General features: G+C 41.2%; 1 protein-coding gene across 10 annotated transcripts in view; it reads left to right on the top strand.

The window, feature by feature from the left end:
- Positions 1-16,625, top strand: part of ARL15 (ADP ribosylation factor like GTPase 15) — a 334,164-nt gene that overhangs the window by 113,943 nt on the left and 203,596 nt on the right. For all 10 annotated transcript variants that reach the window (XM_043547423.1, XM_037902790.2, XM_043547417.1 and 7 more), the window contains one exon: positions 12,032-12,176. In XM_043547423.1, the coding sequence (XP_043403358.1) occupies positions 12,032-12,176 (145 nt within the window). The remainder of the gene's footprint in view (positions 1-12,031; positions 12,177-16,625) is intronic.

The raw sequence follows: 16,625 nt of genomic DNA, 5'->3' as shown, positions 1-16,625 counted from the left end.
GCTGAAATATGTGGTTTGTTTTTCTTTTTCTCTTTCTCAGTAACTGATGGTTACTGGCATACACTATATTTTAGACATGACCTTCCTTTCCCTCATCATTTGTTTGGCCTGAACTTTTTAGTGGTAGCACATTGTCCTGGATGCACACATTTCTGAGACTAGCTTTTTTTTTTTTTTTGGTCATATATACTTGCATATCTAATATTACACACAACATGTACGTCAAATACAGCTAGGCAAGGGCTTACTTGCACATGAGCAGTTTTCTGCGGGAGGGGAGAAGAAAGTACGCAATTGTATTTGGAATACATACACTTAACACTAATTAGAAAAATCAAAGGGCACTAAGTGTGTATATGGTTCCTTCTGGCTTCTGCGATCCCATGTGAGCTTTCAATTACTGTATCATAGGGTCATAATTACTGTTGTAGAACATGAGTAATTATTCTGTTGTGCTGAACTAAAGAAAACATAGTGTTCTGTAGCCCACCTTGTCACACACATGAATCATGATGGAGAAGCTTATTTTGGCTAAGCTCAGAACCTGCAAAATGATGGCTTTTAGCAAGCCTGTAAGCTGTAGGCTATTGTTTTAAAAAAAATCTGTACATGTCTTTCATCCTAACTAGAAATGACAAGTGGTGCCACATCTCTTAACTTTTGCACATTTATAGTCCTAAATGGTGTTTCTGATGCTTTGTCTGGTATTTCCCATCAATTCTTAGTTTTTATTTCAATATAATTATACATGTTTGATTTTTTTCTTCTCTTTTTTTTGATGTGACAAAATTGTGTATTCAGAGGCTTTCAATTATCTTTCTGAAACATTATTCTTAAGTACAGTCGGTTTGGTACAGGGATGGACTGACGACCAGTTAAAATCTTCTGTGCACTAATTAAAAATAGTAAGCATATTGGGGGGAGAGGAGAGGGTAATAAATACTCTGGTGAAGTGTGGTCTGCCAGTTGTTCTCCCCTGGTGATATATTTTTTTGGATAGGGAGGATATATGTAATTTGGTGGAGTCTGGGGTTTTCACAAGACACTGAGGCTCCAATTCTGCAAATCATTTAAGAACATGCTTAAGTTCATCTGTATTCAAGAAAGCACATATGCATGTGCTTAAATGCTTTGCTGAATTGGGGCCTTAATAACTTACCAGGGTTGGTTTAGCAATATACAGAGAAAGCAGGGGGTGGGAATGGGAAATACATTTCCCCAGAAGCTGGGAAACCTCTTTCTTCCCATCCTCACTTTGAACTGAACACTTGAACATAGAGAAATTAATGCTTGCTTGCTTGTGCCTTCAGATTGTAAGATTTTTCTAGCAGAGCCTTTATTTTTTTTGTTTGGCACAGTATACAATACCTATTGTACTTCAGCATTTATATTTGATGTTCCATAGACGTACATGATATAGTCAAACCTTGCATGAATTTTATTATGATAAACAGCTTAGTTTACTGTCTTCCTTCATTTTGTTCTTCTCTTCCTTAACCTCACTTTATTTTTGTCTTGTTTTTTTCCTCTCTTCCTCTTCCTTTTCTTATCTTGTCTGTCTCTTTCATGTTTTCTCTTAATTCTCTTTTTTTCTTCCAATATGATCAAGACCCTTTGTGTTTTTGCAATCTTATGTAGGGTTATCATATCGACTGAACTCATTTTCTGTAAACTTGGCTTGTTTTGAAGATCTCATTGAGTTTTAGTCAGCTTAGCCTGGTTACTGCACTGTGCTATACTTTAATGCAGTGCTTCTCAAGCTATCTGATGTGGGGGACCGGCATTTTTTTTCCCCCCAATGTGTGCACAGACTGGCAGCTGATGGCTCGCGGACCGGCACCGGTCCACGGATCACCACTTTGAGTAGCACTGCTTTAATGTTATGCAAGTTTGGTATAAGAAAGCCATTTGCATCATGTTGTCTTAAGTAACAAATAAAATATAAAGGGAGATCATATTTTAACATACAAGCACAAGGGGACAGAATTAAGGATGAGCTTTCATCCTTAACTCTGTTTCCTGAATATTTTGTGTGTGTGTGTGCGCGTGCAAGAGAGAATAATTAAGCATGAAATTCCCTGCTTCTGTTAGTACAACAAAAGAAACAGACAGGAGATGAGTCCAGAACAAAGCAGAAATAATGGAGTATTTCATCCCCAAAAGGAGAGTGAAATGAGAAGTACGAGTAGGCGAAGAAAGACTGCATGGCCTGAGGCAGTGCAGCATGTTGGTGAGAAAGTAATAGTTCAGGGACGTCTGCTGCCCAGAGCTGTGATCTCCGAGCAGCCCACATGTAAAAAATGTTTGGCCACTCCTGCTACAGACACAATATTTAATGCTTTCCCCAGAAGAAATCTCACTAGGATTTTTTTAAAGGGCCACTGTTGAGAGGATTTTCAGCTCAAATACTGATCCACCTAAAACTGTAATAAGCTGGGGTGGAAATTCCTAGGTGCAAGTCTTACTGGCTGCTGTTTCCCCATAACTCTTGCACACGATCACCAAAAACAATAGTAAAAAAAAAGACAGTGGTGCTTAATTTTGTACATTTTTCTGCAACTGCAATTATTTCCAGTTGAGTGGGTAAATATGCACATTTCTTCAAGATACAATTTTACTTTAGTTTCAACTCACGTTTCCTTTAATTTTTTTTCTAATACAAACCCCCCCCCCACCCACCCACCACCACACATGAATACACAGATCTTTGAGTGTGGTATACTCTCAAAGCATGGACATTTACAGTAAATCTGTAACTTTCCTTTAAATATCTCATGTACACAGGATTCTCATTCTAGGGCCTCTCCTCCCCACTATGAGATGGGCCAAACTGGGAGATTGGGATCCTCTGAGTTCTGGCAGTTGGGCTGGAAGCAGGAGTCCCCTCCCTTTTATTCCATTCCAACTGTTGCTGCCTCACTTACCTCAGCCAGTCCATGAATGTGCAGGAAGAAGAGCTTTTTATGTCAGTTGTTCACAAGGATAAATGTGAATCCTTCAGAAATTCTTTCCATAGTTGGCACTCTTGGAGATGGCAATAATCTATGCCCTAAAGAGAAGAGAGAGCCAAACTCTGAGGCGGTGGGCTCATAGGAATCCTATGTGATACCTGTCATCCTGCTTCTTTCAAAGTAAGTAATTTACTCTTTCACTTGCCAGTTACTCAAGGATGTTCCACTGTTCAGAGACATGGGTGTTACTGGCCTGAGACTGCAAATACTATTGTCCATTAATCGTAATTATATGGCGTAGCAGTCGTTTCCTTGGTCTGATATTGGATGCACCTGCTGCCTCAGTTTCCCCATTTCTCAGCCTCAGTTTCCCAGATTGAGAAGACACTGCTTCTTTTAGCCTGAAGTCTTTAGTGCTTTACAGGCTCCAGGGTGACTTAGCTCTTGGCCTGTGTTCACATCTTCTGGAGTAAAATATAATCTAATGGCAATACAAATAAACAGTTTTCCACCCCAGATTCTTCCAGGACAAAGCCCTTCTTCTTCTGAGGGTCTGGGTTTATCAACCTTCAGTTTTTAGCTCTTCTGTTGAGCTCAAATTCCCACTGTCTTTGGATTCCACTCAACATTCCTCCTTCCCTTTGTAAACAGAGGTGGATGCAGCAACTCCAAACGAGGTGATATAGGGGGATGCACGAGCTCCTTCTACTACAGGTTTCTGACCAAAGGACCCTATGTGATTTGGTTGTTTTGCCCTTAGCCAACTTAGTTGTTGCCTGGGCCTCTTCCTATGTAAGCTTACCTCTGGCATCTCCTTTGTCTCTCTTCTTTATGCCTGAATACAGGCTGCCCTTACATAGAATCATAGAATATCAGGGTTGGAAGGAACCTCAGGAGGTCATCTAGTCCAACCCCCTGCTCAAAGCAGGACCAATCCCCAATTAAATCATCCCAGCCAGGGCTTTGTCAAGCCTGACCTTAAAAACTGCTAAGGAAGGAGATTCTACCACCTCCCTAGGTAACGCATTCCAGTGTTTCACCACCCTCCTAGTGAAAAAGTTTTTCCTAATATCCAACCTAAACCTCCCCCACTGCAACTTGAGACCATTACTCCTTGTCCTGTCCTCTTCTACCACTGAGAATAGTCTAGAACCATCCTCTTTGGAACCACCTTTCAGGTAGTTGAAAGCAGCTATCAAATCCCCCCTCATTCTTCTCTTCTGCAGACTAAACATCCCCAGTTCCCTCAGCCTCTCCTCATAAGTCATGTGTTCCAGTTCTCTAATCATTTTTGTTGCCCTTCTCTGGACTCTCTCCAATTTTTCCACACCCTTCTTGTAGTGTGGGGCCCAAAACTGGACACAGTACTCCAGATGAGGCCTCACCAATGTCGAATAGAGGGGAACGATCACGTCCCTCGATCTGCTGGCTATGTCCCTACTTATACATCCCAAAATGCCATTGGCCTTCTTGGCAACAAGGGCACACTGTTGACTCATATCCAGCTTCTCGTCCACTGTCACCCCTAGGTCCTTTTCCGCAGAACTGCTGCCTAGCCATTCGGTCCCTAGTCTGTAGCGGTGCATTGGGTTCTTCTGTCCTAAGTGCAGGACTCTGCACTTGTCCTTGTTGAACCTCATCAGATTTCTTTTGGCCCAATCCTCCAATTTGTCTAGGTCCCTCTGTATCCTATCCCTGCCCTCCAGCATATCTACCACTCCTCCTAGTTTAGTATCATCCGCAAATTTGCTGAGGGTGCAATCCACACCATCCTCCAGATCATTTATGAAGATATTGAACAAAACCGGCCTCAGGACCGACCGTTGGGGCACTCCACTTGATACCGGCTGCCAACTAGACATGGAGCCATTGATCACTACCCGTTGAGCCCGACAATCTAGCCAACTTTCTACCCACCTTATAGTGCATTCATCCAGCCCATACTTCTTTAACTTGCTGACAAGAATACTGTGGGAGGTCGTGTCAAAAGCTTTGCTAAAGTCAAGAAACAATACATCCACTGCTTTCCCTTCATCCACAGAACCAATAATCTCATCATAGAAGGTGATTAGATTAGTCAGGCATGACCTTCCCTTGGTGAATCCATGCTGACTGTTCCTGATCACTTTCCTCTCGTGTAAGTGCTTCAGGATTGATTCCTTGAGGGACCTGCTCCAATGATTTTTCCAGGGACTGAGGTGAGGCTTACTGGTCTGTAGTTCCCAGGATCCTCCTCCTTCCCTTTTTTAAAGATTGGCACTACATTAGCCTTTTTCCAGTCATCCGGGAATTCCCCTGTTCGCCACGAGTCTTCAAAGATAATGGCCAATGGCTCTGCAATCACAGCTGCCAATTCCTTTAGCACTCTCGGATGCAACGCGTCCGGCCCCATGGACTTGTGTAAGTCCAGCTTTTCTAAATAGTCCCAAACCACCTCTTTCTCCACAGAGGGCTGGCCACCTACTCCCCATGCTGTGATGCCCAGCGCAGCAGTCTGGGAGCTGACCTTGTTCGTGAAGACAGAGGCAAAAAAAGCATTGAGTACATTAGCTTTTTCCACATCCTCTGTCACTAGGTTGCCTCTCTCATTCAGTAAGGGGCCCACACTTTCCTTGGCTTTCTTCTTGTTGCCAACATACCTGAAGAAACCCTTCTTGTTACTCTTAACATCTCTTGCTAGCTGCAGCTCCAGGTGTGATTTGGCCCTCCTGATTTCATTCCTACATGCCCGAGCAATATTTTTATACTCTTCCCTGGTCATTTGTCCAATCTTCCACTTCTTGTAAGCTTCTTTTTTCTGTTTAAGATCCGCAAGGATTTCACCGTTAAGCCAAGCTGGTCGCCTGCCATATTTACTATTCTTTCGACACATCGGGATGGTATGTCCCTGTATCCTCAATAGGGATTCCTTGAAATACAGCCAGCTCTCCGGGACTCCTTTCCCCTTCATGTTATTCCCCCAAGGGATCCTACCTATCAGTTCCCTGAGGGAGTTGAAGTCTGCTTTCCTGAAGTCCAGGGTCCGTATTCTGCTGCTTACCTTTCTTCCCTGTGTCAGGATCCTGAACTCAACCAACTCATGGTCACTGCCTCCCAGATTCCCATCCTACATCTTCCAGCCAGCCTTGTTTCAGCCACATTCTCCCCCAGGACATGACTCATGTTCTGAGAGGTAACCTAGTAGCAAGTGAGGCTGAACTCAGACTCCATTGGAAGGGCCAGCCCACCTTGTGACACCTGGTGACACTGCAGGGCAGTGTGAAGGGAATGATGCGTATCCATTTCTTAACAGCTTTGGATTTTTTAAGCTTAATCTTAACTCTGAATTTCCTGGGTTTATAATGTTTGTGTCTGGGATAATTGCAACATCCCTGTAATGTATTTTACCCTAAGTTACTGACAAATACTCTCAACATTAACTCCATATTAATGTAGTTTTTATCTAGGAATTACAATACAGGGGTGATTTTGTATGAGAAACTGTTCAGGGGTTTTCGGTATTACCATATGACCTGTTGCATTGTGGCTATCACCTTGGATTTCTCATCAGTTGAAGAAAATTGAAAATGGCTCACATCGTTTCCATGGCTCCATTTGAAACTTTAAAGCTGTGGTATTATGTGTGCTGAAGTAGGAATCTGATACTTTATAAAAATGGATTTTTAAAAACTTTATATGTTACAGCTTTTAAATGGAAGTAGTGTATAAGAGACTTTCCTTTCACCAGAGCAAGTGCCAAAGAGTGCCGTGTAGTGCAATACTCATGAGTCCAGGACTATGTTGAAACAATGGCAACACCTGTGCTACAAACACCTTGGAAGACTGGGATAGGTGATGACAGAGTTTAGCCATTGCTCATAATTCTTGTACCTTTTTAGCTTTAGGGAAGCTATGAAGGCTGGGAAGCCTAAAACTAGCTCCTACCAGCTGTGTGTTCGTGGGCTCATGCACATAGTACTTCCTAATGTCCCTGTAGTCTTGGTTTTAGTAAACAGCCAGGAAAATGAAATATAGCAGATTCTTGAATATTTCACTACCTTGTCTACTTATGAGAAGTAGAGCTGAAGACCTTTGTTTAAAACAAATTAAAAACATCTTTAATGCAATTGTTGAAAGTGTGTGTACTTCTCATGCTAGTTAAATTCTGGACTGTTGATCTTATCAGTGTCATTTGTCACTTTGTTTAATTGTTGATTTTTGACAGTTAATATTCTAGAGTCTAAAACTGGTCCCACAAAGTAAGGCTTCTGCAATGTCCTTGTGAATGTTGGCACACTCGCCCAGAAGGTTGAGTATGAGGACCATAAGAGGAGGAGTTCCAAGAGTGGGACTGACAGTGCAACTCACTCTTAGGACAGGGATTGCTGCTTTGTTAGTGTTCCCTGCCCTCTGCTATTTTCTGGAAAAGGTTCAGAAAAGGACAACAAAAATGATTAGAGGTCTGGTACAGCTTCTGTATGAGAAGCGATTAATAAGACTGGGACTTCTCAGTTTGGAAAAGAGACAACTAAAGGGGGGATATGATAGAGGTCTATAAAATCATGACTGGGTGTGGAGAAAGTAAATAAGGAAGTGTTTTTTTACCCCTTCTCATAACACAAGAACTAAGGGTCACCAAATGAAATTAATAGGCAGCAGATTTAAAACAAATGGAAGTATTTTTTCACACAATGCACAGTCAACCTGCAGAACTCTCTGCCAGAGAATGTTGTGAAGGCCAAGACTATAACAGGGTTCAAAAAAGAACTAGATAAATTCATGGAGGATGGGTCCATCAATGGCTATTAGCCAGAATGGGCAGGCATGGTGTCCCTAGCCTCTGTTTGCCAGAAGCTGGGAATGGGTGACAGGGCATGGATCACTTGATGATTACCTGTTCTGCTCAGTCCCTCTGGGGCACCTGGCATTGGCCACTGTCGGAAGACTGGATCCTTGGCTAGGTGGACCTTTGGTCTGACCCAGTATGGCCGTTCTTAGAGGATGTTAAACATCCCATAGCAGTTTCTGAAAAGAGTAGGAGAATATCTGTGTCCTGGGAAGAACAATATCAAATATATAGTAAAATTTCAGTTGTGGTGCTTTTTTTTGTTTTTTGTTTTTGCAGTAGTTCGTTAATAATAGTTAAATTCTGGACTGTTGATCTTATCAGTGTCATTTGTCACTTTAATTGTTGATTTTTGACAGTTAATATTCTGGAGTCTAAAACTGGTCCCACAAAGTAAGGCTTATGCAATGTCCTTGTGAATCTGGGCACACTCGCCCTGAAGGTTGAGTATGAGGACCATAAGAGGGGGAGGTTCCAAGAGTGGGACTGACAGTGCAACTCACTATTAGGACAGGGATTGCTGCTCTGTTAGTGTGCCCTATTAGTCATGTTTTTAATACACTCCGTGAGATCTCTGAATATGTAGTATGGTTTTAAATATTGCTTTTCATTTGGGACAGGAAATGTGTCCAAAGATGTTTTGTAGAGCGCAGTGTACACTTGTAATGTCTACAGTAATTGTTGTTAACATGATCTTAAAATGCTTTACAATGTAATAAATCAGACCCAGGATTGCAAGGAATATGTATATAGATAAGATAAACTATTATTGCATTCCACAACACCACATACACACCTTTAAATATTAGAATGCATTTTATTGACATAGGAATAACAACCTCATTGAGTGCATTAAAAACATCATTCAGCTACAGTTCTGATTATAGATTTTTCTTGGGGCAACAAGAAGCTATGTGAGCTGATGGGCCTGTAAGAGTAACAGAAGATAAAATTAAATGCTGTTGTAAAAGTTCTGCACTCACAACAGTCTTTAAAAGTTCAATTGGCTAAATTATTAACGAGCTACTTCACGTACACATACATACACACCCCCTGAAATTTTACTATATACTTGATATCTTTCTAACAAGCACACAAATGTTTCTTATCAAAAGTTTTTTAACAAAAAATTGGGGAAATTTTCCTCTTTCCTTTACACATGGATGTGACTTAAGTGTTATTTTTTATTAACGTGACATCTTTTGGGCCGACACCTGTGAAAAAGAAAAAAAAATATGTTTTTTTAAACTTAAAAGCCTTATGACAACTAGGTGGTAGGTAACAGAAATGAGATATTTAGGGATGACTCAATTTAAAGACCCTGTCTGCACTAAGAAAATGTCCTGTGATTGACAGTGAGATATTAACCTTTTGCTTTTTTTCTTCAATCCCCCACTCATCCACCAAAACAGGGTTGAAAATGAAGTGGCTAATTTTGACTGGACTTTCTCTGACCTGTGCTGATTGCTCCAATCCTCCCTCATGGTCTCTTCTCAGCATCACTCCATGTCTGCCCCTTTTACTTTTTTCCCCTGCCTTGTTCCCTTCACTCTTTTCCTTCAATGACTGATTTCCCATCTCTTTTCTTTCTGTTTACCTTATACCCTCCTAAAGGCGGGGAAGAAATCATGGAACAAACATGCCCTCACATTGTTCACTCTGCTTGTGTGTTCTGTTCCTTCCTTCACCCTATGCCTGTCTTGTCTATTTGGGCTGTGAGCGCTTTGGAGCAGGAGACTGTCTTTCTGTTCTGTGCCTAGCACAATGGGGTTCGGTCCATGACTGGGACTCATAGATGTTATGATAATACAAATAATAAATATGGCTTCCAGAGCTGTGAGATCTGATCTCTGTAATGAATGTTCAAATGGTGTGGCCCATTTGCATTAATAGCCAAACAGTTTTCTACCCCTGCAGAGTGGGAAGACAATGGTGGTTGCCCAGCATTGTTAAAGGATAACTTTCTTAGTGTGAATGGCTATAGTTGGGTTTAAAATGTGTCTTGCTTATAAAACTATTGGCCAGTGAGATGGGTAAATATAGATTACTAGGCAATGGAAGTCTTAAAAACTGTTTTATATAATCTTTAAACATGTTACTGATGGGAGCACCGGAAACGTTTTGCCTGTAGTCCAGAGTTGTGGGAAGAAGCTGATTTGTTTTTAAACTTGGCCAATGATAAAAAGTATGTGTAGCCTTTTAAATTGTGGAAATATTTTCAGGCCAACACATTCCATGGTTTAAGAACTTATTCCTTTTATGTCAACAAAATAAAATGTTACATTCAATATGCAAGAAAATTCACTATTCATAAGATAAGAAAATAACAAACATATTGCAGTAAAGCCTATATTCTTTCTAAATACAAAAATTGATATTTTCTTTATTTAACTACATTAATTGTAAGTGAATATTTTTGGGCAAATCATATATTTGCACTTTGGCTTTTATAAAGGGAATAAAGAAGCTATGTTGACTAATGTGTGGAAAATGGCTTTGGAGGAAAAAAATAATGAGTTTGTTTGATGTTGAATCTCAAGTTTCATATAAAACTTGCTTGGTTCACAAATAAGTCAGGGGTTTTCCTGTCACCATTGCGTACTCTGCCTGGAATCTGAAAGTCAGCGTGGATTCTTCCTATTTTATGTGCCATTGTCATTTTGTTTATGAAGATTGTTTCTTTAGACTGGCTGGTGTAAGGGAACAAACCAATAAGACTGCAGAATGAAACATTTTGCATTGGAATTGTGTATATTTGCAGTGTGTTAATCTTTATGCAGGCATAGACAAGAAAAAATATGTAACAAGACTGATGCTGCCAAATCCTGCCCTCAGACAGACCTATTATCTACCACTCAAATAAATAGGGACACATGGATATGAAAATTCAAGCCCTTGATGTGTTTAAAATAAGAGGTTGAGTGTTACGCATATTGTTTTCAAAAGAACCATTAAAATGTTAACATTCCTCCAGATTAAATTCATTATCAATCATATATCATTTAATCCAAAATAATCCCATTATAAATGTAGCATCATAGTAAACTGGCTGTGTGATCATGTCTCCCTCTAGTTGGTGTCCTGTAATGTACTCGCTTGCTATTTACAAGTACTACTACTTTAGCTAGGTGGTAGACTCACATTTCTGGTGCTGAAGCTGCTGGATTTGATACCTAGTGATGGATCTTATCGTGGGCGTGCGTGTGTGTGTGTTTCAAATATGCAGCCAGGCATGAATTGTCTATCACTTGCTACAGCTACTTTGTGCCCTACTCTTGGGGGGTAGTTGATACTGATGAGTGCTTGCTGAGAGAATGCTTTGTTTTGGGCAGTGCATTTTACAGACTTAACTAAAATGTGGTGATAGTTCATACTTGAATATAAATATTATGCAGAAGCCTTTAGCGCTGGTTTTGTCAGAATGGCGATCTTTTGAATTGTTTGTAAAGATTTTACCTGTAATGCATAAATAAAGGTCTAAAGTACTAATTAAATTGCTGCACTGGCTCTTAAGAGGCATGTATGTTGCTAGAAGGAAGACATAGTTTAGGCAGTTTAGTTCTTCATACAGTGACACAATGATTAATTTACACCTCTCTATTGTATAGTGCGGTGAACAAGGTGTAATTTGCTCCTAAAATGTGTACATTAGTAAACCTACATAGTGTGTTTGTTTTAACTGTTATAAAAGATATCCTGAAAGCCAGTTCAAGCTGACTGTAAACGGAACGGCATCCCCTTGAAAGTACAAGTAGGGGAATATTGGAGAGGGGATGAAGACAATGGCGCCAAAAAATTTCTACCCTTTCCCGAAGCTGCGACAGTGTGGCAAGCAGCAGCTCTAAAACAGCTTGCTAGTTGGGCCAGGTATGGCATTAGGTACAAAAGTGGCTAGCACTTGCATCTCCTGCTGACTCTAATGATGGCAGCAAACATGGTTGGACAAATATTTGAATAGCATCCACACTTATCTCATTAAATGTGCATTTTTTTAATGATATTCAGGAAATTAAATCAGATTGCTCATCCCATGCATATCAGATCTAGGTGAAAAATTAGTACACTAATGCTTTCTTAAAAATCTGGTTTTTTAGACTCCGGTTGGGCTAATCATAGTGTAGTAAATGCTGATTGTACCAGGACATTTAGAAAAAAGAGACTATCTTGCTTGTCTTTGTTGCCTTTAATTTTGTGAACTGGAACTTTTAAATTTTGTTATAGAATATGAGAAGTCTTTTTTTGTTTTTCCTGGCAGTGTTTTAAAGCGCTTTGCTGCAAGGGACCACCACCTCCACGACCTGAATATGACTTGGTTTGTATAGGTCTCACTGGTTCTGGCAAGACAAGTCTACTGTCACAGCTTTGCAGTGAAAGCCCAGAGAATATAGTGTCTACAACAGGTATGATGCTGCTGTCAGGAATATTTTTTTCAACCAAAAGTAATGTTTCTAATACTTTAGATGATTGTCAGTTAAATTACACATTAGGTTTATTCCTTATTATTATAATAATAATTACTAATAAAATACCCGCCCTCCAATTCATTTCATATATTTGTTTCTCTATTAATAATTCAAATGCACATGATGGAAAAGGAATATGGGAACTAAATAACTAATATGTAGAATAAAGCTAATCCTTGATACTTTTGTAGCCCAGAAATTTTGAGTTTACAGTAACAATTTTTTAAAGTTTGATTCCTAATATATTTATATCAATTATCCAAATAGAACATATTTATTCCCTTGGCCACTTCCTAGTTAGTTCCATGTTCATTGTACTACTGTGTGGGGTGTGTGTATAGTTTGAAAAGTGAGTGTGTGTGTTATATTTTGTTTAAAGATGAATGGCTACACTAACTGGGTTAGGTTTAAAGTATGTGCTGAAGGCTGTGTAGATCTTCAGCATAGTAATTCATTTTTAAAATCTTTTTAACAGTGTTTTGAACCGCGTCATTAACAAAGGTGCAAAGGCGGCTTACTCTCGCAAAATTTAGTGATATTCTTTCCTGGGGAATTTTCACAAAAACATGTACAATCTGGTGCATTTTAAAAGAGAGAGAGCTCTCCAGTAACATGGGTGGTGTATCTAAATTGTTAATTTCTAAAAGTCCTACCCCCTGTGGATTTTTCCATAGACACCAAAAAGGGAAGAAAGAAACCTTTGAAGTCTTATTCCTTAAGGGGCTTTGCTACATAGGCACAAAGTGGGGGGAAAAGGTGATAGTAAATGGGGTGAGATGAGGAAACTAGAGGATACACATTAGGATTTAGGTCCTTCCAAAATCAGTCACTGCAGCACTGTGGAATGTGTAAGTAACCAAAAGGAAACTTCATCAATGGTCAGTGTTTGTTTTTGGTCATAATCCTTTCTCTTTGGTCAGTGGAGGAGAGGAATTGAGCTGGGGCAGGTTTAGATCAGAGATAAATTCTACAAAAACAGGGTGAAATAAAAGAGTTAAATATAAACAGACATAACTAAAACTTATAAATGTATCTATACCAATGCAAGAAGCTTAAAAACAAACATAGGAGAACCAGGATGCCTGTCAATAAGAGATGATTGTGACACACTATGCATTAATGAAAAATGGTGAAATGACAAAAACAAATACCTGGGTATAAAATTAATAAGAAGGAGAGATTAGGTCATAGAGGAGGAAGAGCAATCTTGTGATGTGATGTTTTTCTAGATATGTGACCCGAGTGATTGAGTACAGTTCATTTGTTTGTGTAATAGGGAGGGTGTGTGTGGCAGTGTTTGTGTGAGAAGTTGGTGTATGTAGGTATGTAAGTTTACACTGTGTTTCATATATGTGGTTTTGAGTTTTGCATTCTTGTCCATGAGCAGCCTTAACTGGTTTTCATGGTGTGCTCAATATCCTCATATTTTAATAATTTAAATAAAATAGAATGGTAAGAAATTTAAAACTGATTCAAGGTAATACTGTTTCTTACACAGTGTGTACTCAGCCTGTGGAATTCATTGCCATTACAGTTATATCATAGGTTTCAGAGTATAGACTTTAAAGGGATAAAACCCTCCTGATTCAGGGCATAAACCAACATCCAGCTCCTCAGTTAGGAAGAAACTTGCTGTATGGGCAGATTATTCCATAAGTGATCTCTGCAGGGTTTCTTGCATCTTTCTCTGAAGCATCTGTTATTGGCCAGTGTCTGAACCAGAGTACCGGAAGTGACTGGTCTGTCCTGGTATGTCAGTTCTTCTGTTCCGTTCAGCAAGAAATACAGTGCTGGATTGGCAAACCTGGGCAACCCTCAGAATTGTGCCTGACCAAATCACTTCAAAGATATTGCATGTGTAAACATGTTGATACTGTGTGTGCTATACTAAAGTTAGGAGCCCCAAACTCCCCTTCCCCAGCTTCCTGAAGGGGTGGGGGTGCTTTCCTTTAAATCCCCTTCCAATCAATTTTATCCAATCAGTGTCCCTTCCATAACAAGTACCTGCACTGGATATCTGCTATATTAACCTAACCTCCCTGACCTGCTGTGGGGGAGGTGAAGAAACCCTCTCTGCCTAGGCCTATTTGGTGATGAGGGAAAAATTCCTTCCCAGCCCCCAAGGAAAAAGGGCGACTAGCATAATGCCCACATTAGATCTTAAAGAAACCCAATTCTACTCTGATTTCATGAATGGGAGGGTGGGTGTTTGTCCTGCCTCAGTGTGTTGCATGTCAGGGTCCATGACTGAGGTGTCCCCCAATATCCAGGGCCACTCTCTGTAAAAGTCCTTTTGTCTTAGATCGCAGCCTTCCGATTGCTGCACCTATAGCTTGAATACTGTGCCTGTTTCGCCAGTTTTGGTTGTGGTTTAGCTGCAGCAACATTGGGCTGTGATCCAGTTTCCTTGGGAATCTTGGCCACAGCCATCCTGGGCCGTGCCTCAGTTTCCCCACATTTGATTCTCAGTATCTGCTGGGACATTGGCCATAACAACCCTAATCTGTACCTTTTTCCCCCCAGTGTTGGTCCTCAATTTACGCTGGAATCTTAGCTTCAGACGCCCTGAGCTGTGCCAGTTTTTCCAAATTTCGTTGCCAGTTTCGACTGGAGTATTGGCTGCAGCTGCCCTGAGCTATGCCTCAGTTTCCCCAATTTCTGTTACCTACAGAGGTGCACGCTATACATATGCCCCCCTCACAAAGGGAACTCTCTCAATGGTGTGTGGCCCCATCCCTAAGTTCCTTCTGCGAGATGGATCAAAGGTGTTTGGTCTGTAACATTCTGCCTGCTGGGGAGACCCATTGCTCTGCTGTAACCTGGTCCCAGAACTCTGCAAAGCTTATAGAATGCCAATGCTGTTGCTTATGTACCCTTTAGTGTCTGGACGCTAGGATTTGGGGAATCCTTGTAAGAAATTCCAAACTGTGGGAATGTCCCTGTATCTCCCCTATTCTCCTTCCTGCCCCTCACAGCTCTGTGGTGGTGACAGTCTACCCATCTGCCCACCCCCTTGTGAGAGGGAACACACAACTCTGTGGTGAGTAGAGGGTGCTGCCATACTAGCTGTAACACTGGACAGCCTTCCTCCCGTCATACATGCACTTGCTCTGCAGTGAGATGAGAGCTCAGGCAGCCTCTCTGATCCCCATTGTGCCCCCCCCTTGCTGTGGACGACACCAATTCATTATTCTGTGTTAAGGGTGCCTAGTCCAGCCTCCTCTGCAAGGCACCACCTGGCTTTTCTCCTCTGGCTCAAACTGTTGCTACTCCAAGCTTCCTCCAAACCCCCATATGTTTCCCTGGCTGTCCTTCCCCACTGCACATGATCCTGCATATGAATTGGGAGTGAGGTGGGAGAGAAGGAGTTCAGCTTGGTCCTCAAACCCCAGGCTCCCACAGGGTCCACTCACCCAGTGCTGGCCAAGGAAAAGCCTTGTTTGGGTCCTATGGTGCCTCCCACCGCTGCTGCCACCCTTTCTGCATTTTTGAGATCCTGGGGTGACTTCACCCTGTCCTCACTGAGGCCCTACTGGTCACTGTGAGACTCCTGGAAACCCCCAACAGTGTATAGTGCTCCTCAGGCTCCTCTGCTGCTGCCTGGCGGCAGCAGCTGCTGATGTTTAGTAATTGGTGGGAACCAGATGTTCTCCCCCCTTATTAACTGGGGCAAGAAGATGCTCTAGGCAAACTAGGCACCTGCCTAGAGCAGCAGATTGTGCCAAGGTGCCAGGGGCAGCTGGGCCTAACCGGACGGATGCTTAGGACCCAGTGTGCTGGGTTGGAATGCCACTCATTGACACTTGGCCAGGCCAAACCAGAGTGAATGGTGGTACAACCTGAGGCTTGGCCCCCACCAAGTTCTACCATAACCACCAAGACATCAGAAAGCTAGCTGTGTGCCCCCTCCCCAATTCAGAGCCTCTGTTCTAGAGGATGGGAGGGGTTCAGTACACTGAAGTTTAGCCTAGGGCAGCAGATTGTCATGAGCAGCTTCAGGTGTATTGCTTCTTCCTATGCATCTGGGATCTTATTCTGTTTATAGTTTATAAAGGGCTAATAAATGATTAATCAATATTTTAATAAAAGGTTAATAAATGGTTACAGATTTAGTCCAGCCGGTCAATAGGTTGGTTATATCCATGGCTTATAAACATACATAACACCTACTGAAGTGTTTAACCATCTAGAGTACATACTACAAATGTGTGTAACAGGGTTGTAAAGTCTACTACATAATTTATATCCCTTTATCAACCTTAATATTAAGAGTGACCAAGAAAAGCATACTTTAAGTAAAACAACGTATGCAGTTCAATTTATTTTCCCAGTCTCTTTCTATGTTAAAAATCCTAGAATGGTTACCTCATATTATTAATGATAATG

The sequence above is a fragment of the Chelonia mydas genome, chromosome 5, assembly GCF_015237465.2.
Source record: "Chelonia mydas isolate rCheMyd1 chromosome 5, rCheMyd1.pri.v2, whole genome shotgun sequence".
NCBI classification, from domain to species: Eukaryota; Metazoa; Chordata; order Testudines; family Cheloniidae; genus Chelonia; species Chelonia mydas.
Note: the sequence above shows the minus strand (reverse complement) of the source record. Positions and strands in the feature narration are given on the sequence as shown.